The sequence below is a fragment of the Charadrius vociferus genome, unplaced genomic scaffold, assembly GCF_000708025.1.
Source record: "Charadrius vociferus isolate BGI_N301 unplaced genomic scaffold, ASM70802v2 scaffold52, whole genome shotgun sequence".
NCBI classification, from domain to species: Eukaryota; Metazoa; Chordata; class Aves; order Charadriiformes; family Charadriidae; genus Charadrius; species Charadrius vociferus.
This window is the reverse complement of record NW_009647572.1, coordinates 5,487,377-5,512,884: the sequence shown is the minus strand read 5'-3', so window position 1 is coordinate 5,512,884 and position 25,508 is coordinate 5,487,377. Positions and strand designations below refer to the sequence as shown.

Here is a 25,508-nt window from a genome sequence, read left to right as displayed (position 1 = left end):
CATTTCCTCATGTTACACAGAATATGTTTTGATCATTTTCAATATTTTGTCTGATTTTAATAAATCGGAGATCCTTCATGCAAAAATCACGACCATGTATCAATAAAATAATAAATTAATGTTCCTTCTTTTCTTCTATTTGATTGCGTGCTACTGGTGATAGCTTACCAACAGGCACTGGTTTATATTTTAATTACTAATAGATGACTGTTTCTCAGATTTTTTTCTATACCAAAAGATTTCTGTTCACCTTCAACCTTTCCCATACATACTTAGCATATTTTTTTTTCCTTTTATTTGAAAGTACTTTTTTCACATATTCTCCATGATGTTGAGGGCTGTGGGGTGAGAAAATGAAGAAAGGCTGACACAAATAGTCTGGTGCAAATTGTATGTGTGTTTGTGTATATGTGAAGTGACACTGTGCGTATAAACGTGTGGCATGCAATGTATGTATGTTTATATATATAAATATATATACACATATGTGTGTGTATATATCTTTTTTTATATATATGTTTATTCCCATTAAAAAATATAGGATATTGACATGCAAAGGTGATCCCTCATAACTGCTGAGGAGAAAAGCTTTAGCTTACCTTTCCCACAGAGAATTAATGGGTATCCCCAAGTCAGGACTTGGACAAATCATTTTGCCTACTTTGCTATGGAGAGACTATCGTGGGTTTTGCAAAGGCAACCAATGTTTTGCTTATTCCTACCCAGGGAATCTGGATTTCTTTCTTTTTTCATGCTGGGACATATCACTGATAATGGCAGGGTTACAGGCTTATTTCAGAGGACTAAAGATCTTAAGCCTGAGCTGTTCTTGTCTCACTTAAATTCTTGTTTGTTGCTTGGGTATAACACTGCATGATTCATGCTGTGTCGTGGGACTCCACATTTATTGCTTAAGCCTTCCTAATAACCCCATTCCTCCTATATAATACTTTGATTCTCATTCGTATGGATGATTCCTGCCTTGTTTTCTAATCAGCAAATATTAATATATTAACAATATTAACCCCGCTATCTTTGTGGGGTTTAAGGTATTGAGCATTATACCAGATGTGACATTCATGATATGAATATAAATGTTAAGTAGTCTTCCTTGCAAGAACAGTCCTTGATGACATCTCACCAGTGAACTAATCTGCCTTTAATCTCTAATCAATACTTTTCCTTCAATAGGATTTTATCTCATTCGGCTCTGGAGAGCCACCAGCCAGCGAATACCATTCCTTTGTGCTTTATCATAACAATGGTCCCAGATGGGCTGAGCTGTTGAAACTTCCTATTCCTGTGGATAAATTCAGAGGAGCACACATCCGCTGTGAATTCCGGCACTGTTCCAGTAAGCACTGTTCCCGACTTCTGCTAGTCCTCTCCGTTACAGCTGCAGGCAGCACATGAGTTTCCATAAAACCTCGGGAAAAAGACAGCTGCATGAACTTTCTCTGTCCTGCTCTCGTGACACAGCTCCTCAGGCTTGCAGCTCTACTTGGTGGAGCTCAGTGCTTTGGTAAAGCCTGAATACCAGGAGAAACCAGTCTAGTTTTATTAAATAGAAATAGACAGCATTGCAGCTGCAAATATAAACAGAATTTCAGGGAAACTCAAAATAGAAATTTAGAATCTACCTGATGAATTATCCAAAATTATACCTGTTCCTTACTACATGTTTAGCAATCCAACCAATGGGAAATGTACGTAGATACATCATGGTCAATCAACATCACATTTATATTGCTTTTTTTTTTATTATTTATTTATAAAATTCAAAAATTCTCTAAACATTCTAAAGAATTTTAGAGATAATTTTGAGGTAAAAATTGAGGTCTGCGTCCATGTTCTGCATACCAACTTATGTGAGACAGGTTTCATAGCTTTGGTACTGACTACTGTCAAGCTTGCAGAGAAAAGTGGATTAAATTGTACATCTTTTAAACTGCTGCTGTTGTTTGGCTCATTTTGGTGATGTAGATATAGCAAGATTTGATTATTTAGATTGCCTTTGTGGAAAGTAGCAGACACATTAAGTGACAGTATAATTAGATTTCGGGTACATAAACTTCAAAATGTAAGGGACAGGTAATATAGGAAGAAATTTGCGTTAATTTCTTTTTAAGATATCTTTTATAAGCTATGAAGTAATAAAGGAAAAACATCAGTGCTATGTTTCAAACAGATGATACATTTTTTCACAATATTTCCTGTGCAGTACGAGTTGGATATTTTTGTTATGTTTGCCTACACCACCCCAACTGTGCTAAATCCGGACTCAAAAGTCATATATACACACACCTAATGACAAATTGGTTGATTTTCAATAGTGTTCAGCATCTGTACTCATTGGCTTCAGTCAAATCTGTGCCATCTCAGGGTTTTGTAGTCTGCTTTATATTTAGGGAATATATTTATATTTGGAATTTGAGCTTAGGCATCCACGTTTAAAAATGTTACCTGCTGTCTAACATGCATGTAAGGAACAGTGACATCTTCAGTCATATCTGTAGAGGCAGATGACTTATTTGAAAATAGAAGTGCAATGTAGCCTGAGGCTGACCTAAAATAGAGACCAGTAGGTAGAAGCTACTATAGGGGATAATTGTAACAAAAGAACCCCTTTCTCTTCATGTTGGACTGGCTAGGTCACATTCATTTGGGTTTCCTGGCATTCTGTATATTGCTAAGACTGCATATTTGGTGGCTTCCATTATTTATTGTTAAAAAATACCAAATAATTCCAGAATACTTTTTTTTTCTGATTTACAGTGAGATAAAAGAAACCATTACAGGACATAATGTGCAAATCTGAAAAGAAATTTAAAATAATCTTAGTCTGACTAGCTGCAAATAGCTTCCAGTATACCTTCTTATGTTGTATTATATCCATTTATTTTGTCTAAAATATATAATATTAACTTTAAATGCTGCTATTTGCATATGTATTTCAGCGAAAGAAAAGGGTGAGAAGAAGTTGTTTGGCTTTTCTTTCGTGCCCCTGATGCAGGAAAATGGGAGGACTCTGCCAGATGGCACCCATGAACTCATTGTACACAAGGTAATTTGAATTAGTAATCATTAGCTGTAATGAGTCCTCTGGAACATATTTTAAATGCCCAGAAACATTTGGTTGAGAAAGTCTATATTCATTAACAAATGAGTGATAATCTTGTCACCATTGAAATATCCATTGCTGATAGTTTAATATTAAGCTTCCTGTTACAAATTGCAATTGAATCTCGGTATCAGTTTCACTGCACTGGTTTTACTAAATCTTGCCGTTATATGACATTGTATTTGTAATGGATTTCACAAAGGTAAGTTCAATTAAAACACCCAAAGCGAACCCTATGATACCCTCTTAGTGAACTGCAGTATTTGGAAAATAAAGCATTTATGCAGATCCACTCAATGTTATCATTTTTAGAGATATTTCAGTTTTGTGGAATATTTGTTTCCAGGTTTAACAGTTACCTCTTTGTTCATAGGATTTGATGTGCTCCCAAATAACTTTTACATTTTAATACCAAAACTTGTACCAATTCATTTGACATAACCTCTGCAAATTTGTTATACTTCAATGTCAGATATGATCCAAACCCAAAGTTGCAGCAGGCGTAGTGAAAATTCTTCAATTTCTGGTGGAGAAACAACAATAATTCATATAATTTAAGGATTTGGTCCTTTGTTTCTATGCAGTACAGTTATTTTAACTGGTTTGTTTTCACAGTGTGAAGAAAACACAAACCTTCAGGATTCTGGTCGCTACCTCAAACTCCCCTTTTCAAAGGGAATTTTCCTAGGAAACAACAGCCAAGCAGTAAAAACCACTAAAGAGTCCTTCTGGATTACATCCTTTCTCTGCTCCACTAAACTCACGCAAAATGGTAGGATATGTTGATTATTTAAAACATGATGAATTCAAATGAGTGTGATAGCTAGCCTTTTCCGTGCCAAGCAAGTATGGATGTACTCAAAAATAGCTTATGTTCTATCCATTTTACAAACTGGTTTTCTTCATAATTTTTTATATCCAGATGGAAACCAATGCAGCATGATAAACCGCCGATTTTAAGTCGTTCAAGAATGCTTTTTAGATTAACATGGAATTATTGGAATCAAATGCAGCACTCTTGGAATCAACTATCAAAACCCAGCTGCTTTACAAAACCTCTTACTCTGTTTGTTGTAGAGTTTTTATTAAATACTTATTGTAGGCTTTAGGCTGTGGCAGTTTGGTTTTAATTAGGCACATATTGTTTTTTTGTTGTATCACTTCTCTTCCTTTAAGCCAACAAACATTTACTACTACTTAAAACAATCTTATAAACTGGATATAAGGAGCAGCAGATAGAAATATGTTTGAAAGTGTGTTTGCACTCTTTACCATTGTTATCTATAAAATTCTTAAGATTTTTGTTTATTTGCCATATTAACTACCATTTGTAACTAAAACAGCTTTTCAGAAATTTCTAAATAGTGTGTATTTGCTTGGTAATGTGTTTCTGACCATTCTTTGATATCCCCACAGTTTTATATTCTTTTTTTCTAAGCCATTTGTCACAGTTTTAAGATCTTGCTTAGCTCTCTCTTGTGTGTGAATGACTGTCTTTACCCTTCTTATATGTATGATGGTAAAATTGCTAATTGCTTGCAAATTGATTATAGAGTACTAATAGTACAACTAGAGTAGCTTTTTAGATTGAAATAATGGTCTTAATTTTCACCATTTAGTAGCAAGTGTCCAAAATAGAACTATGTGCAAATAGTAAGCAGTCTGTTTCACTGTGCACATCCATTCTGTATTCTCACAGCAATTAGCTTCAAAGTAATAAAAGTTAGCTAATAAAAGATTTTCCTAAAGGTTGCTAATAGGCAATCAGAGACTAAATTTGCTTCAGTTAAAGGCCTTGATTTAGGAAATCACATGAATCTACTAGTATTTACACATGCATGGAAGTGCTGCCTAGAACTTAAGTACCTCACTGATAAATAGTTGCGCTGTTGTCTGGGGTTATAATACTAATTTATGTTCACAGTACAGGAGTTATTTTGTACTTAATCTAAATAGATGTGTGACATAGGGCATAAAATTTCCTTTTTTTTTTTTTTAACCATATTCTGAGTAAGAGGGTGTAGAATATCTGAATAATATTGATCCCCTTTTCAGCTCTGAAAGAGTTAACAATTATTTCAGCAGTACTTCAGAGGGTGGAAATATTTTCAATAGACAGGCTCATATTTTCTCCAAGGATCTTCTTTGGGAAGTTCATCTTGGTGAGTTTCCAAATCCCCATTCTTTTAAACAAAAATTTGCCAAAACCTATTGCATGCTCAGAAAATGAACATAGAGCAAAGCATGTGGATATTTGGTCATGTGAGCATTACTTCAGTTATCCCTGAGAGAATGTAGCATATTTATTAAAAAATACAGGATTGAAAAGATCTATGTATTTCCTTTTTTTAGTAAACATTTGTATTAGTATTTTTGAAAATTGCTGTTTGTTTTTTAATCTGTTTTTAAGTTTGGAGATTTTTCTGAAATTCTCAGAGATCTGCCTGTGTCTACGAACAACAATGTCCAGCCTGGAAATGAATTAAAAATTATGCTATTGGTGTGGCCACGGGGTGGGGGAGAACCCCGAACCCAGACTTGTAAAGGGTGTGAGTGCATTAGGCCACGACTTTACTAGCTTGCTGGGAAATTTTACTCAGCTGTCATTCTCTCATTGATTGTTCCCACATGCCATCAGCTCTCATGCATTTTAAAATTATGGGGACTGGGGGAAGGAGGCTCACTCCCAGTTGTTGGGATCCATAACGTCCTTACCCTGGGTACTTTGGAGGGGGTTTTAGGGTTATTTCCAAACAATTTTCAGAGACCTTCTAACCAGGGGAGCCTGTGTGTTCATCAGCATATCTCATAAGAACACGTGCTTATCTAATCTGTCTGCCAGTTAGCTTTTTCCTTAGCTTGACTTTTGATCCTGGATAGTTAATCAGTTTATGTTAGCAAAAAAGTATACCAGCTTTTATATACCACATTCTTAGCTGGATAGTTATATTTCATTGTTCTAAAAAAACAAAAAAAAATGAGAGAGAACATAATATTTTTCTACCGAGTAGTTATCAATACAGTCTTACTTAGTTTTTGACATATAGGAGGGATCTCTGCCTGCCAGAGACTCAGGATCCATCCAGCAAGTCAGAATATTTTAGCAAGTTGGCATCCACTCATTTCTCAGCACTGATCGGCACATCCCCAGTAAGCAGCTGTTCATCAGCAGAGCAACATGCCATACAGCACGTCTATTGCAAAGCAGAGGTGTAATCCATCTATCTGCGTTTTAAAAAAGCCAAACTGGTGATTAATAAAACAAAAATAAGAGGGGGGCAGCTTTCCAGAATGACCCCAGTTTGGAGGGAGTATTGGAAACCACAGGAGCAGCCTGTTGGAAAAGGAATGCAGACTGCCAGTTCTGGAATTCGGCTTTTTCTTTTTGAAGTGCAGTAGTGCTACACCAGGCCAATTTCTGATGTCTCAGGATTTATAGGAGAGAGATGGAAAGATCATCCCAAACCACTTCCTTATACACATGATTCTAAACCTTTTATTAAATCTAGCACTTCGGATTTGAATTACAGACGTTGAGGAGGGAAGTGTTTTGATTGGTAGGAATTATAGATTGGGTGTAGCCTATTATAAATGTACAAATCCGATCATGATTAAGGGAAGGCATTGGAGATGTTTTTCTTCTTCAACAAAATTTGTCAGCAGCATTGACTTTTTCCCTTTTCCAAAACTGTGCTTTCCTAGTGGGCCTATTTTTGGGGACAATTTTATATTTTCATTTCTCTTAATACATGACACACTGCTATCCCTTCCCCTTGTGATTCACATGTCAGATTTTGTATTTGTGTCATTTATGCTTGGGCTATTCGCTAATGTTATCTCAGCAATGTCTTTCCTCCTTAGTATTTCCCTTGAAATAAGTGCTTTGAAGTGGGTGTCTTCCATTTGCTTTCTCTTTCTTTTTAAATCCCCCAACAAATCCCTAATTTTGAATGTCAACTGTCTTCCCCCAAGTTCCTCCGGCAAACCTGTAAAGCAGTGTTTTTCCGGCTATGAACTGACAGCTTCAGCTACTCTCGCTGCTCCTCAACTTAAGTTGAGGTTTAAACAGAATAAAGTCTAGAAGTCCATTTAATTATCCAAAAGACAAATGCTGTTCACTGTATTTGCAATGCTTGTTTCTTGAAAATTCCTGACAGAAGGAATAATAAGACCTATCATTGGTCCTCGATCTTTGGGATGTGCCTCTGATGCATGTGCGGGACCTCTTCGTGCAACTCAAGGGTCTCTTTTAATCCAAACCATTCCATAGTAGCACAGCATGAAGCAAAGCAAAAAAAAAGAAATGTATAAATGCATAAAAACAATTAGTGCACACCAAAATCAATTAAGGCAGCAAAATATTAGTGGAATAGCATGTATGGTGTTTGCCATTAACGCCTCTGGCAAAGTCTGAATGTAGGTGGAGATTGATTTAATATTCTGAAAAACAGAAACATTACTTCATTTTTTGTTGTGGGAGAGAAGAGCTTTCCTGGAGCAAACTGGGAAAGAATGACACAAAGATGGATGTGGCTCAAATGTTACTGGAGTGTGAAAACAACCTGTGGTAGAAAGCACCCAAATCATTGCTGAACCAAGAAGAAAACTTGCTATTAGCTTCTTAGTTTGATAAGTAGTGAGAACATTTCAGAAGAACTGGATCCATCTAGGACAATGTTGGACAGTGATCAACTAGACAGTAGTTCGGCTTAAACTGATAGAATGATTGGATGGGGCTTGAGGTTTTCTGCTTCAAATGGGCAGGCTTTGAGAAATTCTGAAAAGCTGGTTAGTGAAACGTGGAAGTAGTACGCTTGGATATAAAGGAGCTTTGGGATGTATTTGATTAAACTGTTCAAAAATATATGGAACTTTTACTAAATACAACTTGTAAGGAGTGCTGCGGACCTGAACGAGTGAGTCACGGGCAGAAAGTGCGAGGAGTAAGCAGAGAACCTGCAACAGAGGGAGAAAAATGACAGCAATGTGTCGGAGTTCAGCAAGGGTCAGGATCAAGTGAAAACTGCTGAAAAGCCAGGCCAAGTTTGCAAAGCTCAGTTTTAGGGTATTGAATGGTATGGGACATGAAATTCCCAATCTCATAGCAAGGTGGTTTTTTTTAGTACATCTCTAAAGCTGAAAGCAATAACGTATGACCGAAAAGTAAGAAATATAGTACTTACATTTGAGACAGATGGAATAGCAGATATGTTAACTGCACCATCACCTTCTGAAGAATTTTATGCAAGTATTTACAAAAAATCATAGATGAAAAAATGGACATGTAGCTAAATGGAATGTGCTGTAAGATGACTTTACCAAAGCGTATCATGCCAGGATAAACTTCTTAATCTTTCTTTTCAAAGTTTTTTTATTATTATTATTATTATTATTCAGAGGAAACAGCAGATCTAAACCATGTGGACTTCAATAACACACCACATGGGAAATTAGAAAAGATAGGGATAAGAATAAGAATTTAAAAACTGGTAAATAGAAGCTAAAAAGGAACTAGCAGGTTGCACTGTAGTAGAAGGAATTTCCTTCCTGAGTGGAAGGAAAGTACTACTAGATCTGAAGAATTAGGCCTGGGATTGATCTCATTTTTAAAGGGGTGGAATGGGGTAGGGATGAGAGTAACTTCACTAAAACCTGAGACTCTAGAGAGCCTGTTAATGAAGTTTGCTGCTAATACGTAGTTGAAAGGGCTCATTGGTTGAGAAGGACAAAATCAAAATACAATACAGGCAAAGCAAAGTAACTTTGATTTAAATAATTAGTAAGAAAGAGTAGAAATTTGATGAAATCTAATGGTACAAAAGGCAGGATCATACCCAGATGGAGACTCTGGGGGATTCTGCTGTAGCCAGGGAGCTGAACAGTATTAAACAGGAGAAAGACCTGTTTGTGTCACCAATATGATGTATCTAGGAAAACCCTCATATTCTAGAACATATATATCAGGTGTTTACAGCAGACATATGAGCTTGCTAATGATATAGAGAACAGTGATGTAATCTCATCTGTAATGTAGTTACCATTTTGGTCAAGAAAGTGGAAGGAAAATTATTACAGCTGGAGAAAGTGCAAAGACACTCAGGTATGTTTTAGGTTAGAAGAGTTTATTTTTCAGAAGAGATTGTGTTGCTTATTAATGAAGTGGGATCTTAGACGCATTGTCTTTGTTGTCTAAAAAGACATAGGAAGATGAGTATTTTAAATATATTCAAACTAATAATTAGGAGACTATTTCTAGCTGTCAGAGGACGGCTCTGGAAGGCGTCCTTCAATGGGATGAGAGACAGCAAAATAATTACTTCTCTTACGGTGGTAGTTGACAAATATCTGACAAGATTGCATGATATAGTTGCCACAGGCGACCGATTTTCACGGCCCAGACTGTGTTCTTATGTTTCTATTGATGGAACAATAATGGGATGGAATGAAAATTTATTGTTGGGTAGATATTATAGCAAATCTTGATGTTTTCTTTTTTTTAATGATGCCAAGTTTTGCTGAGTGGACTGTAATAGTAGAATTTAGAATGTGAAATGCTGCTGTGCTTCCAACATTAATCTTGCATTTTGTTTTTGCAGGAGATATGCTTGACCTTCTGAAATGGAGAACCCACCCAGACAAAATTGCAGGCTGCCTCTCAAAATTAAAAGAGATTGATGGTTCAGAAATAGTGAAGGTATATACCTTTCTACCCTTTTAGATAACATGAGGAAAATAATGTATTTGCATGTCACAAAAATACCTTTTTAATAACAAACTATCTCTTATTCTCTTCAATCAGTTTCTTCAAGATACACTAGACACTTTATTTGGGATTTTAGATGAAAACTCTCAAAAATACGGATCAAAAGTATTTGATTGTTTGGTAAGTTTCATTTTGTAATGATGCTTAAGACTATTTAAGAACAAAGTAAAAAAAGAGCTTTTTTTTTTTTTTTTTCCCCCTCTCACATTTAGGTTCACATAATAAATTTGCTGCAGGACAGCAAGTTTCACCACTTTAAGCCAGTAATGGACACTTACATTGAAAGTCATTTTGCAGGAGCACTTGCATACAGGTGAAGTCTGTACTTTTTCTATCTGATTTGAATACTGACAGGTATTGGTAAACTAAGCACAATCAATCATTAGGCTAAATTAAATGGTATGACTAGAAATAAAATGCAATGCTTGTCTGAATGCCCAGATTTAGGCCGTTAAAACAGAGTAAAATACCTTTAAATTACTAGAAAGCTTCCTTGCTAATGCTCTAACATTGGCTTCATTTTTAAATCTTTTTCTTCAGTGGATTTCTTTACTTGAATAACTTTGAAAAACATAGGAGACTTAACATCATCCAGCTGCAACTGTGTTCGCTGCCTGTGTTAGAGCAGTGCACTGTCACTTCCTCTGCTGTACTCTGTATTTATTTGCTCCCTAGACTTCCACTAAAACCAGTACAGTTTAATGAGACTGGAAACCAACGTATGGAATAGCAGGGGTAGTCCATGCTGGCAGGGGCTCTTCTGGCTTAACTGAGCTTGTGTATCCCTGTCAAAATCTTTCTACTGCATATGTAATGCTGATATTATTTCCTGTTCGTCAGAGATCTGCTGGGTGGCTTTCAGCAGGCTGAAAACTAAGTGTAATATTGGGCCTGTAGTGATTAGTGAAATCTGGTCATATCTTTTTTATTTTGTCAGTGTTTCTCATATGACAGCTATTGGTTCGCGTTTTAAACACAAAGTTAACCCTTCTCCCACTTCTCTGTCATAATACTTTCTGATGTGGTGTTCCAGAGATCTTATAAAAGTACTAAAGTGGCATATTGATCGAGTCACTGAAGTGGAGCTGCACAAGCACATACAGGAAGTACTAAAGGTAATAAAAATCATCGAAGGCAATTCTATATTTGAATGATGTATTCATGCACTACCAACAGGTTTAACTTAGGAAGTGAAGCTGAGTATGTATAAATGATGGAATGGTAGTACTAATTCTAGGGAGCTGCGGACTTTTTCAGTGCAGTCAGTTTATTCATCGCTCTCTTTGTCACTAAGGTGACCAATGGAGCTTACTACCTCTAGACTCTGGAGCTCTGTGTTCCTTACTGAATGAGGAGGATATACATGAGTAGGAATTAGGTCTAAGAAATCAAATACAGATTGCATTGGTGGTATTAACATCTGACATGTAACTGAATCTAAATGGCAGACATGCATGCTGATTTAATGGTTCAATCCTAACCCCGGGGAATTCCTCTGAAACTGGTGGTTTGGGTTACTCTTGTTGTCCTGTTTTGTACCATCAACAGAGCACAGCGTGGAGTTGGGCTGAGTTGTACAACATAATAATCCCATTTGGGACAGGTGCTACAGTCTGGAAATAAAATATCAACGTGGTACCCTTCTGTTCTTTTCTATGCTGCTGTTAATTAGGCATCTTGCTAGTAAGAAAGGGCTGTATTTTTTATTTACATTGCAACGGTTTTGCAACTTAATTTCAGCTTTTTTTTTTTTTTTGTATTAACTGGTTAACAGTTGACAGGAAAACAACTTTTAACAGGCAGAGAAATTCCAAGAACAGCTTCAAATGTTGAGCCTATTTCTTACATTGTATATTTTGCAAAATAGGTGTTTCTGTAGCAAGGGATGGGGGAATGCAGCAGTGTTGAGATTTTGCAGTTTTCCATTTGCGTTCCCTGGTTTGTAGAGATTATGAAAGGCAAAGGAAGAGCATTTCTGTGTATGTGCTTTGAAATGTTAGTGTTTCAATAGAAAGATTTGCCAGAATTCAATAACATGGTGTCCAGTTTCAGACCCTTGTCATTATTTGAATGATATAATCATTGCATGTGTTCTATGTGAAGATGAGCTGCCTCATTTTTACAAGTTATCTCCGATTTTGACATTTGTAGGCGCAGGAATATATCTTTAAATATATAGTTCAGTCTCGAAGGTTATTCTCTATTGCCACTGGTGGACAAAATGAGGAGGAATTTCGCTGCTGTATTCAAGAGCTTCTTATGTCAGTACGCTTCTTCCTTTCCCAAGAGAGCAAAGGAGCTAGTGCTTTATCCCAACTACAAGTAAGTTTTCAAGCATGCCTTGCTTATTGCCACTTTCCATGTCCAATATAGAAAATGTATGCATGTCCTTACCTGTATGCCCAGGAAAGAGAATATGTTTTTGCTAGAGCAAAATGGCATAGGTCCTCATAACTTTTGTCCTATAGCATGAAATTTTGATATCAGCAGCTTCTAAATATGCTTGGTGTAGATAATCCTGAATCTAATATTTAATTTTGAATTATATTATAATTATAATAATTATATTGCTGGATCCAAATAAAGTAATTCCTCTGTCTTGGGCATTTTATAGCTTAGTTTAACCATATTGGAACTGAATAATTTGAGCCATACAAAAGACTATCAGAGTTTTCATGCTTTACAGAAAACTTTAAGTCTTGATGAACTGTATGTTTTAATGTTCAGCTGGTGTCTTTATTTCAATTGAGACTACTAAAATTGACTTATGGTAAAGCGCAGAGGCAAAAGACACAGGATACAGCTGTCTACATTAAGTGCCATAGATTTACCAACTTCTACAGCTCATAGAAATGCCATCCTCTTCCCCTGTTTCTGTAACCAAAGGTGTTGAAGACCTTTTAAGCATTATTAGTTTCTTAAGCTCTGTAGAAATTGTTCTTCCAAGAAAATGGCAAATCAGAGAGAACAGAGTAGAGAGGTGGTTCTTCCATCTTATGTCATGTAAACAGTTCGAGTGAAAAGATAATAGCAAAATGACATAAACAACCACATGTGGAATTCTTCTTCAGTATCTTTAACCTTGTATGTCATCTTTTCTGACAGCAGTGTGAAGAAGGTCTGAGGTATGAGCAGCTTTTCTCAGTCAGCAGGATTTGGAGAGGAAGAAGGGAATGTCAGTTCTAGCTTCCTTTCTCTGGAGTTGCTCTCCTTTCTTTTCCAGTGTTTTGTTTCCATATTCATTGTACTCAACAATGAATTTCTAACCCTATTTTAGGATTGTTGAAGTGAACCAAGACTACCAGTGCTTTCTCACTCCAGAATAAAAATGTTCATTATTTGAAAAATGCAAGATATGGAGGCCCTTATATTACTTATCTAAAGCAAAGCAGATCAAAACAACTCCACTCAAATATTTTTGTCCTGATATCTGCTGACTTCTGTTATCCTTTTAAAAATTTCCTCTCACACAGATAGTGAAGAATCTGTAAAGTGTAAATATTTTTGTTCTGCGTTGAACTTTTTACTTTCACTTTGTCCTGGGAGAAATTAACAGACATTAGATAATGCTTAAAGAAAACTAGTCACAAGTGTAAGCCCATTAATGAACGTGAGGATATTTCTTCTGTAAATATAACCATTTTTATAGCTACTAACTAGCCTTGAAATGTAAAACCAGGCATTTTTCTGCAGTTACTCACATTTCTATAGTGACTTAAATTCTAGAAATGTCAAAACTGTACTGCAATATCTGACTGTCCATTTTCGCCCTTTTCCTCTAGGCTGTGTTTCTCAGCTCATTCCCATCGGTGTACTCTGAACTTTTGAAGCTCTTTGATGTAAGAGAAGTGGCAAATTTGGTTCACGATGCTCTGGGCAGCTTGCCAACAGTCATGCATGGGGATGAGTCCCTTCAAGCCGTTAAACTGCAGAGTATTGGGAAAACTGTAGAGAGTCACCTGTACACTAACCCAGGTAAGGTTAGCCTGGGCTGCCTGCAGATAAGGATCTGAAATTACGCGCTTGGTACACGGGCCAGCAGGTGCTAAAGGGAATAGTGTTGCTCACAGTAGTGCTTCCTAAGGAACAATTCTTGAAGCACTGCTCTGTGCAAGCTGCTCATTTACAAGGATACAGTTGGTTAAATTTAGGGATTTGTTTTTAAGAGACAAAGACTCTCAAAATACAGTTTTGTTTTGATCTACTGCTGGCAGTATGTCTGTGAAGGAAGTTTGCTTTATAGTTTTCAAGTAATTGTAAAGGAAAAAGCTTTACTAAACTGATTTATTTTTCTTTGGATTTTTTTTTCTTCTTTGGGGGCAGTTCAGCAAGCAGATTGTCACTTATCCATTAAGTCTTATTTGTGTAACTCTTGCTAGTTCAGCATTTTCAATCCTCCACTTCTTAAAGTAGCATAAAAAATCTGCACAAATGCAAGTGATAGTTGGTGTGTAAAGTATATAACAGCATTGTTAGTCGCTATGCAGAAGAAAAAAATGCTGTGTGATGGTAAGCCTGACATTTTTTTTCTATTCCAAGTGAAACCCATAGAAGTGACCAAATATTAAATTTGAGATGAACCAATTTTGAAATAAAAGGATTAAAATAGAAGAGATTTAAAGAATGCTAATAAGTGTTAATTTGCTTACCAAAAACCCTCTAGAGAGTTGCTTGGGTATTGGCTAATGGAGTTCAGTATAAACAGTAAATTTTACCATCTCAGACATTCAAGATAAAGACATTACAATGATGGAGGCTCTGCAAAAAACACCAGGATATGCATAAATATTTTGAGATGCTGCAAAATAAAGGAAGCGATCTTAGAACATTTTTTTTTTATTTTAAATGCTTTCAGTGCTTGTACTTTAAAAGTATGAGCTCAAAGAAATGGGTGAGACGTATTGGATCCTGGCTACTTCACTTCATTCTGGTTGCGAAACCCTTTGTGAGCCTCCACAGTGGTCCTTTCCAGCACAGTTAGCTCTCCCTACAGCTGATTGATCAGACCTTTGATACTCTGGGTGGATGACGACAGATTCATGGAGCAATCTTAAGGACGCTCTAAACTACGTTTTTCATTTTTCAAAGTACTTAGGGACCAGGTAGCATCATTTCCATTTTTTTCCCATTAGGTCAGCTTAACCAGAAGATCCAAATGAATTAATGTAATTAAAGGGAGTTATTTAATGCCATGTAAGGGACTCTTGAGGACGTTCTTGGAACTGTAAATCTGCTTTTAAGCCTTACGACATTTTTTTTTGTTTGCTTGCTTTTGCAAAAGCGCTAGGTTTTTATTCAAATCCAGTTTCATTATTAAGAAGTCATATGAGTTGGTTTGGCTATAAAAGCAATGAAAATTACATGTTAAATTTTACAGGGAGTGCAGGTTATACACAATTAGAATATACATTTCTGAGACCACAGGGAAGCTGATGGGAAAGACATCAGGCAGTAGTATAAGGTCCCAATGTCCATGATAGGAAGCTTAGGCAAACACTTGTACAGTATAATTTCAGTTGTCTTTAAGTTGAAGGGTCTTGTGGAGATAAGCATCTTGGTTTCTTCGCCCTTAATGTTTTATCTCTTTAAAATAAAAAAAATATAAGTAAACTTTCCCTCGGTCAATCCCAAGAAGGAAATCCTTTTAAAATCCTCTTGGGAAAATAAATATTGCACTAGACCACGTTGGAAGTGCAGAGTAAACTGTACATCCTAATGTGAAGTTGAGGCTTGCTGCTGTGAAAATAATTGATTTCCGTCTCCCAGATAAAGATGATGAACGCTGCAAGCTGCAGTGCTAGCTAACACAGTAGAACTAGATGAAACACAGGAAATAAATAGTTATTCAAAAGTCTAGAAATGAGGATGGCACTTATTAGACAACATTTTCTATTATCTGGAGCTTGCTTGGAAACAAGTGAGAGTAGTTGAGCATGGGAGTTTTATGCATTTTGTGTTGCAAGGGCCTGAACAACTAACATATTAGCTCTCGCTGCTACGGAAATCAACTGACACTAAAGCTAAATCGGTGCAAATAGAAACATCAGACAAGGAGGGGTTGATTTAAGGTCCCCAAGCACAGATGTTTAGTACAATTTCAGATATATTTGATGAATCTGGTCTCTACCTGCCTCTCTAGAGAACATAGGTTACATAGTGTATTTACTGATCATTGGCGGATAGAATGTCTGAAAAGGCTCTGTGTTGAGGCTTTGGTATAGCTTGCTTAGAACCTTTTTCTATTTCAGTGATTTTAAACTTATGCTCTTCCCATAGGTAACAACTACAGAGATGTTAAAAGGTGTCAACAGCAGTTATCTGCCTAGCTCCTGTGAAAAGTTAGTGGGTGTCAAGGCCTTACTTTACTTCTTTTTCCATATTTACTTCTGTGTCTTTGTAGTACACTACATTTAGTGTCTAAAAAGAAACAGATGACAGTTTTCCTGCTGATAAAGACTAGCAGTATCTTTTTTTTCCCTCTCGGCATTTCTTCCAGTCTCCTGGTATTTTGGGTGTCACCCTTTGGACTCATCCCTGTTGATACTTGTAGAATGGCCAAACTGATGACTTACATATGCCTGTACCCAGACGATTTTCTATCTTTGTCATTTCTGATACGTCAGTAGTCTAGCACTCTTGTTTGTTGTCTTTTTTGCATTAAATATTATTATAGCTTGCTTTGGTGAAGAGTTAAATCTATTTTGCTGGGAAGAGTTAAGGCAAATAACAGAGAAACTCATCCTGAACCATGTCCTTCTTGGCATGGTTAAACAGGAATTAGCAGAACACCAATAATTTTTTTACTCTAAGGGCAGTACTTTGAGATTGCAACTTCAATAGTTATGAAAACATGACGTGTGTTAGTGGAATGTCTGTTTCTTCCTCCAAAGAGAATGGGTTTTCTTGGAGTCACCACCAATCAAACATGTCAGTTATCAGAAGAGAGATTGCATTAGTAGGTAAAGTCCTAAAAAAAGAAAATCTCCCGTTGATAAAGCCTGTATCTTAACCCAGTTATAATCTGTGGTGCAGCTCTTTACTACATGAAGAATGATCTTACAAGGCAAGAAACTGTGTCTTCCCAAAATATGAGAATTAGGACCTCTGTGCAAGAGTATCTGGGTAGGACTTTTCCTTTTAGTGCGGCAAACTATTCAAAATAAATAGGTGTTTAGTTCTCTGACCATTTACATTTTAGATATCATATGGTATATGATATCTTTATATGATATATACATATTATGAAGCTAGGAAGAATCCTGAGTTGATGTTTTAGAGACATCTTCGTGTGTTCATTTTATTTAGTTTATTTCATTATGTAAAATTTTATGGTTTTATTTTATATGTAACTTATCCCTTATCTGTTTTTTATTGTTTTTGTTATTTTACACTGAAACCCCCTATTAATAGATTAGAAAAGTTTATTTGTTATCTTTCTGATATTGACTGCTTCCCTCAGTCTGTCTTTGTGAATAAGGTCGTCTAAGAATTGCATCCTGTATATCATAGGAGAATGTACATATAGGAAACTCTATGTTTCAATAGTCATTTAGAGATGAATATCTAACACAATCAGTGAGAATAATTTAATATCTTTGAAATGCCTTGTGGAAAGGATGCTATTACATGTTAGGCTTTGTAGGGAAATGAAAACAAAAAGTTGTTAGCAAGTTCAGGAAAAGATACTATTAACTGATAAGGGTTTTTTTTTCTAGAAGCTAGATATTATGATTTCCCTCTTATCCCATCATTTTTTCAAAAGACTCAAAAATTCTCTTGAATGAGACTTGTAAGATATCTCAGCAATCACTGCAAGCTAATTGATTGCTATAAAAATGCAAAAAGCCTATCATTATTGAAATTGTTAATACAAATCCTGAATTAAATTTAGTTAAAATGCATTAAACTTTACATATTAACACAGATTTTTTTTTAAAAAAAAGGTCGATTTTTTCAAAACGTAAGGGTTTTACACGTTGATCCATAGTTCTGCTTTCAAGTACTCTGGTATCTTTTTCAGATTAATTAGTATTTCTTAATTTCTGTTCTACAGCAATATACTATTCTTTGGAGTTGTTTGTGTACGTGTACTTCTATACACGCCTGTTGGGGGATGTACGTATGTATATTGCATACAAAAATTCAACCTGTATTAGTACCTCTGTAGTGGAGAGCAGAAAGTATTTTGCAAAAGCTTTGCAAATGATGCTTCGAATCTGTGGCTGGGTCTTAGGCCAAGGGAGGACTTTCCCAGCCATACCTGTGTTTTTCTTACGGACTACAGGCAATTTTTTTTTTCTTTCAACTGAAAACAGTTCCTTATAAAAGTTTTGAAAGTTCTTCCAAACAAGGAGGCATAAATTTAATTGGTCCAAGTAAAACTGTCAAAAAAAAGAGCAACTTCCTTGCTTCTCACTGTTCAAGGAGAATGCTGCTTATTTGTTTAAATCATTCAATTACACTAATTCTTTTCTCCAAGCAGGTTGAAGTTTTGCCCATCTGTTCAGATATAGTCATTGAAATGAGTATCATCTTTCTGAAATTCATCTTTAAAATACACCAGAATAAAGGAAGTTTTTATGTCTGTGCAGGTGCTTTACCGCTAAATGAAAAGCCAGGGGGAAAGTTGTGCTGTGGGTTAAATATGAAATGCTAGTGGAGCTTGCATAGGAAAGTTACAAGGATTGCCCCAAGTAGTCACTCTTTCTAATTATGCCAAGCATGTATTTGAAAAGCTCTGTGTCATGATTTTTTTCCTCTCTTTCTGTATAATATTTGTAAAGGGCAAGTATTAGCATTTTATAAAGTCAGCTAATTTGGCTTCTTGCACAGAAGAAAAATTGGGACAGTGAGTGATGGCTAAGAGTTCTGATTATTGCACCATTCCTTGCACTCATTAGTTTTTATATATACAATGGCTGACATTGCAGCTGACAATTTTTAAGAAAGGGTAACCTGAAACAAATGTTGTACACTACGTTCTCCAAACTTTCTCACATCGTCCTTGGTTTGGCTCAGGGGTGAATATGCCAGCTCTCCTCTTTCTGTAATACTGCTGTATCTCTCCACCTAAACGGGTCAAGACAGAGAGGTATTCAGATTACGAAATTACAAGGAATATATCTAAAGCTGTGTTATATGTGGTGGTTCATTCAGTAACTGGCACTGTTCCCTCCCACATATAGTTGCCAGTCATTATAAGATGCCTTTTGCTAATCCATTTGGTCTTGGTAAAACAAAGTTCCTGATCATTTTATGGAGCTTTTGCAAAATGGGATACTTGAAACAGTTGAGTGAGGGTGCTCAGTTTTGTCTGAGGTGTTTCAGGCCGTATATTGTATGTAAGAGTTGACTCTTCACAAGTCAAGTGTTGCTACACGTAGATTCTCTGGTCCTCAAAATGGAGTTCATAATGCTGTGCTTACACGTAAGCAGTGCACAGAGTAGTGGGCACCTCAGAAAAGGTACCAAATCCTATGTGTGCTTCCATCAGGAAGCTGCCTAGAGTTAACCAAGAAGAAACACCTTGGCACAGGGCTGCTCATGTTTTCTGCTCACCTTCTGGGCTGAGGGATTTGAGTTGTAGCTGCAAGAGAGGACCTGCTGTCCTCAGAAGGATGGCCCGAAGGATAAGGCTCGCACCAGTAACGTGTGAAAGAGCTACTATAACTGCTGTGTGAAAGTTGTGGAGTTGAGTAGTGATTTGAGCATTTGCCTGGGAATGAAAGAGCAGGTTCAGTTCTCTGTCCGCCGGGATCCAGCTTCCTGAAGAGAAAGAGATTACACCAACCACAGAGCCACAGGCAGCTTTACACAGTGAACCCTTCATCTCTTCTCTTGAAGACGGGTTACCAGATAGTCAAGAATTCAATATGTGTAAGGCCTAACAGAAAGCAGGGAAAAGGAGCCGTCCCCTGTAACCTAGAGGTTAGGTCTTTTTTTATAGGAGTGGAGAGTCCTGCTTTTTCACTTCAGCTGAAGACATTAGCTCTGTTTTTTCATCTATCACTACTCAGTAAGCAGATTTGGGGGTGAGGATAAGAAGCTGGCACTTTCCTAATCGGATGTCTGCACATTAGCCATCTTCCTGCCTGCTTTCCTTCTGACCCTATAGCTCCTGCAGTGGGTGGGTCAGTGGCAGCTGCACACACTTGATATCTCAGACTACCTGGGGCAACACTTCGCTGAGGTTCTGGTTTTTAGCTAGACAAAAGGAAACACCTTGTTGGTTTGACTGAGACACTTCTGCCCAGCTGCAGTGCTACAGGCAGACACAAACTCCCAGGCCAGTCCTGATGAAAACCTACTGAGGCACTGGCAGAAGTAAGCAGTCACTGGATAGAGGCTATTTGTTTCTTAATTTTGGGTCTCAGTACCACGGATTTGAGATTCATTGATGGCCTTTTGCCTATTGCCGTACAGTCTTTGTTTATATTTTTCTTCAATATGAAGATATAGTGGGACACATGAACAAATAATAAGCATGAAAAATGCATTTAAAAAGAGCAGGCAAGCTTTTTTTTTGGAAACCAGAATATACTTAAATAGTGTGTACAAATCAACTTGTCCGTATGATTTGTCTTGCGTTATACAGATAACTAGATAATGAAAACAAGGGAATAATAGAGGAAAACAAGATTAGTGCTGTATTTCAGTAAGTGAAAGAAGCATTCAACAAATAAAATCTCCCTTTTTCTCCCTCCTGGAAAAAATAGAAGGAATATTTGAGGGGAAAAAAAAGTGTTTATAGAAAGACTAATCCACTAAGACTACCTGCTTGGCAAAATGATTTTAAAGGAGTAATCTTCTAGCTAGATAAACTCAACTTTTTGGGGAATAATTGCATTAATGAACAAAGGAACCGAGTAGATGAATATATTTAGATAATGTAGTATATAATCATCATTAAAATTTTAATAGAGGAAATGATTCAAGTACACTTCTATGAGAACATCATTTCTCAATTATGGAGATCTAAAAACAACAACAAAATGAAAACAGATAACACCCATTCCATTTATCAAGTTGTAAATAAGTGTTTAATGTGTTATCACAAGTGTAAGTATTAGGGCTCTTCCCATTTAACATTGTCTTTAATTATAAGAAAAAGAAGCAAGAAAAAGTAGCATGTTAATGAAGTTCTTGCATAATTTTGACAGAATTCAGGACTGAAAATAGCACTAAAGAGCTGTGTTTAGAAAATGAAGTAGAGGAAAGGCAAATCATTTTATGTAGACACCAGTAATCTAAATTGCTTGTATTCAGTAGGAGTGAAGAAGCTGGAAAAGTGAAAGTCCTGAAAGAAATCTGAAAGTACTGCTTGTTTGTAAAATAGAACTCGTTTGTAGAATAACATAAATTCAAGATGAAGTCTGTTGTGATGTTGGCTTGCAAAGGAATCCTGTCACATGACAGGGAACTCTAGAGCATAATTTCACATTATTATGATTAGAAGTATTACTGTGCTAACGTTTTTTGCATGACAGTTCAATAATTACTTAGAATTTTCTGCTGTATATAGTATATTCCGCACAGTGGTGTTTTTCTCCATCCATGATATGACATACAGACTTTCAGCGTATTGTTTATTCTTCAGATATTTGCTTTAGGATATTATGATTATGAAGTAAAGCTTCTGCTTATCAAAAACGTAAGCAAGGAAAGGCTTCTGCTTATCAGAAATACTGTTTTGGACTAAAGACACATTTATGTCTGTATTAAAATTAAATGATTCTATGAGAAGCTCCTACTCACAAAATTTTTCATTTTTTCCAGATTCTCGATATATTCTTCTTCCAGTAGTTTTACATCATCTCCACATGCATTTACAAGAGCAGAAGGACCTTATAATGTGTGCACGTATCCTTAGCAACATATTTTGCTTCATCAAGAAGAACAGCTCAGTAAGTAAACACTGTGACATCCACAAGGTGTTGAACTTCTTTATATGGCTCCATGACATTTAATGACACAAACTGGACATTGACCAAGATCATTTTAGAGTTCTCTGTGTAACGATTCTGCATAAACATGTCATTTTGATTTCTCATGAACCCTTTCTCCCCATGCAAGAATATTTTAATTGTAGCACAAAGGTTCTGCCAAGCTTTGACTCTTTTTGAGTGTTGTGTTGGACAGAAAAAAATGTCCTCTTTCTTTTAGAGGCATTTTCTATTGTGGGCTATTTAGTCATAGGGGACACAGGGGTGATATGGGTAAACAGATAGATATGACTATTGCAAGGGGGATTGCCCTTGGTTGTTAGTTGATAAACTTTGTGGCCAATTTCTGACATTTGTGTTTGCAAATTAATGTGTGACAGCTGCATATGAGAGCTAGCTTAGATAGGTGTATTGCAAATGTGAAGATGATGATAAGTTCTGCCAGGCAAAGGGATATAAGACAATTAAAACCAAACATTGCCTGTAGTTAGTGCAGTACATATATATCAAGACCAGCATACATTACATTGTAATGCATTAGTGAGAACTGGTTTATGTGTTTCTTCATTTCATACCACTGTCAGCAATTAAAGTTGCTCTATCAGTGATTTGATGTGGACGCGGCTTGCAACTTTGGCACTTTAACAACATTTTCATTGCAGCTGCTGCTGGATGAGTATAATACCTCATCACGAGATAAAGTGATAGATGATAAAGCATAGCTGTGGTTTTGGACTGGGGGAAAGGCTTACATGTCTGGTCTTAGTTTCAGGAGATCTTTCATTTGGAGTCACCAAGCCAGAGATGTACAAAGTAACAAGTGGATATCTGCATAAAACTCTCTCCAGTGTGAAGATATGCAGCTACCATTTTTAGTAGTCTTTGAGTCATTGAGAGTATTGGTGACATTGATATGATTTTTGTGGATCAGTTCAGAACTGCATTCATTCCATGGTAATCAAGATAATTTAGAGGTTGAGGGAATAAGTGAATTTACAGTCAGGCAGCTTTGAAAATCACAGAATCACAGAATTTTCAGAGTTGGAAGCGACCTCTAGAGATCATCTAGTCCAACTCCCCTGCTAAAGCAGGATTGCCCAGAGCACATTACTCAGGACTGCATCCAGGCGGGTTTTGAAAATCTCCAGAGAAGGAGACTCCACAACCTCCCTGGGCAGCCTGTGCCAGTGCTCTGTCACCCGAACTGTAAAGAAGTTTTTCCATTTGTTGGAATGGAACTTCCTATGCTCCAACTTGTGCCCATTGCCCCTCGTCCTGTCACTGGGAACCACCGAGAAGAGTGTGGCTCCATCCTCCTTCAACCCACCCTTTAGATATTTGTAAGCAATAATAAGGTCTCCCCTCAGCCTTCTCTTCTCCAGGCTAAAGAGTCCCAGCTCTCTCAGCCTTTATGAAGGTTGTTGGCCATTCTAATAGTAGTTTGTACATGAGTCCTCAGAGTTGATAGAGTTCCTAAATACACTGTCTGCCTTCATAAGTACCAAAGTTAACAGTTGTTTGATACTAGACAAAGTGACAGAGAAGACGTGACACTAGACTCATCTTGAGTCCAAACAGGAATTCTGAGTTTTGTTACAAATCATATGCTTTGGGTGTGTAGGAAGAAAAGAAAAAAAAAAAAAAAATCACTCCTACACCTCGATGTCAGCAAAGTTGAATGATCAGTTTGTCAGCTGAGTTTTAGTTTGGTTGTGTGCATTTGATTATGAAGTGTTTCTTTCTGCGAAGAAGTGTCATCTTAAATTGTGGATAAAATTGCTCAGATTAAGATGGTGTTGGCTGCTGCAGCGGAGACAGAAAACATTGTTGAAGCAGGAAAAACAGATTTCCATCTGAATTAAAAAAGAAAAGTAACTACAACTTGACTTCATCAAGTGTTTTCACACATGTAGTTAAGGTATCATGGTCTCTTTTGGTGGTGAACGCTTTGGTTCCTTTGTATCGACGTTGCGTACAAGCAGTTGTAGGCTTACATAAATGACTAATTTGTTTGTGCTACTCAGTTGATGGGAAGCAATGTATCTGGTCCTTACTGCTGAAGCAGGTCTTGGAGGTTGAGCACCATCTGCTTGTTTCTGGTGATAGTTTCAAAGTGTGAAAACAGAATTCTACTTTTTGGAATTTAAGCCTCTCTTGGCAATTTCCCCAGAAAATATATGGGCGTTACCTATAAAAATCTTGCCCCAAGACTTCTCATACATTATTTACTGCTTTATTCTAAACATTAATTGAAAATAGAGCTATGCTACTTTGGTAAATGCTTACATATTCAAAATCACCCCCATAACTGTTGTCTATATTTCAGTACAATTTAATTATTGAAAACTGTTAGGAAAAAATCAATGGAATTAAACAATATCTTAATTAGAGAATAGTCCTTGTTTCTTGAATGTGACATTGATAGTAAAACTATCATTTGTTTCTAAGACGACATCGAAGGAAATATGCCTGTGGTCATCTTTCCATTTTAAAATCTTAAATGTTTTATTTATTATTAAAGGAAAAATCTGTCCTGGAAGAAATCGATGTGATTGTAAACAGCCTGCTAGATATTCTTTTAAGGACCATACTAGAGATCACCAGCCGACCACAACCATCAGGCTCTGCTATGCGCCTCCAGTTTCAAGATGTGACTGTAAGTTTCTTATAATGAAATAGCTCACAATTGTCACTGGTTGGACTACTACATTTGTGACAACATTGTCTTCATATTGCAATTCACAGTGTTAAGATTTTGTGTATAAAACAGAGAATGAAGAGAACAACGAAAACTTTTCTTACGTTATTCATTTTCAGTGCAAACAGTAAATTTTTTCATCAAATTTATTCACAATTGTGACCAAAAAAACCCCCCTCAAAAGATAAAATTTCTTTTGAGACTGTTTCAGGTCAATAATTATTTCATTATATTTCTTTTGTTGACAAATTTAATAGCTTTCTGAAACTCTTGAAGTTTGAATTCCTGAAAACAGAAGACTATCAATCAATAATATTTTACTTCCTAAAATGCATAGATTTTTACATGATGGAACAGCTCTAAAAATGCCTGCAGAATCTGTGATGCTAACTTGTATAAATCCAGATTTATTAATTGAAAGGCATTTTGTTGTTCTCTGGGCTGGGAGTTTGAGCTTCGTTTCTATCACATGAAGTAGAGCACAGAGGATAGATTAAGGAGAATGACAAATGATATTTTGGTCAACCTGCTATAACAACTCATACAAATTAGAAGGTTGAAATGCAGGCATTTACAGAAAAGCCTATGATGAGCATTGATGAAACAAAATGAAGTTTTATTTTGCTTTGTTTTCATCAAGGTTCCCAGTTTGCTTTTGAAGGGCAAATCAGTTCTAATATAACAGGGGATGTGACCCCAATATGAGGTGAGGGGGTAACATTTTGTGCAGAGAACATATGATGGTGTGTGATTTACCATCTCATTGTACACTTAATTAATTAATTGCCTGATTTTTACACTGTAACAGTTTTCATTAGTGAGTAGATGCTTGCTTTTCAAACCAGAATTTCATCTGAGATCAAACACTTCAAAAGCATTTAATAGCTGTGGAAGAAATGTGTTGTTGGTTTTTTTGTTTGTTTGTTTTACTTTATCCCACAAAGAACAAACATTATATGAAGTGTTTTGTGGAGCTGACCAAGC

The 25,508-nt window shown here is 36.4% G+C and overlaps 1 protein-coding gene across 1 annotated transcript in view; it reads left to right on the top strand.

Annotated features, from left to right (window-relative positions):
- DOCK4 (dedicator of cytokinesis 4) overlaps nt 1–25,508 on the top strand; it is a 168,032-nt gene that overhangs the window by 74,730 nt on the left and 67,794 nt on the right. Inside the window, exons 17-27 of the mRNA XM_009880888.1 lie at nt 1,192–1,354; nt 2,958–3,064; nt 3,737–3,893; nt 9,718–9,815; nt 9,921–10,004; nt 10,097–10,197; nt 10,918–10,999; nt 12,036–12,206; nt 13,667–13,859; nt 21,660–21,787; nt 24,348–24,482. Of these exons, the coding sequence (XP_009879190.1) occupies nt 1,192–1,354; nt 2,958–3,064; nt 3,737–3,893; nt 9,718–9,815; nt 9,921–10,004; nt 10,097–10,197; nt 10,918–10,999; nt 12,036–12,206; nt 13,667–13,859; nt 21,660–21,787; nt 24,348–24,482 (1,419 nt within the window). The remainder of the gene's footprint in view (nt 1–1,191; nt 1,355–2,957; nt 3,065–3,736; nt 3,894–9,717; nt 9,816–9,920; nt 10,005–10,096; nt 10,198–10,917; nt 11,000–12,035; nt 12,207–13,666; nt 13,860–21,659; nt 21,788–24,347; nt 24,483–25,508) is intronic.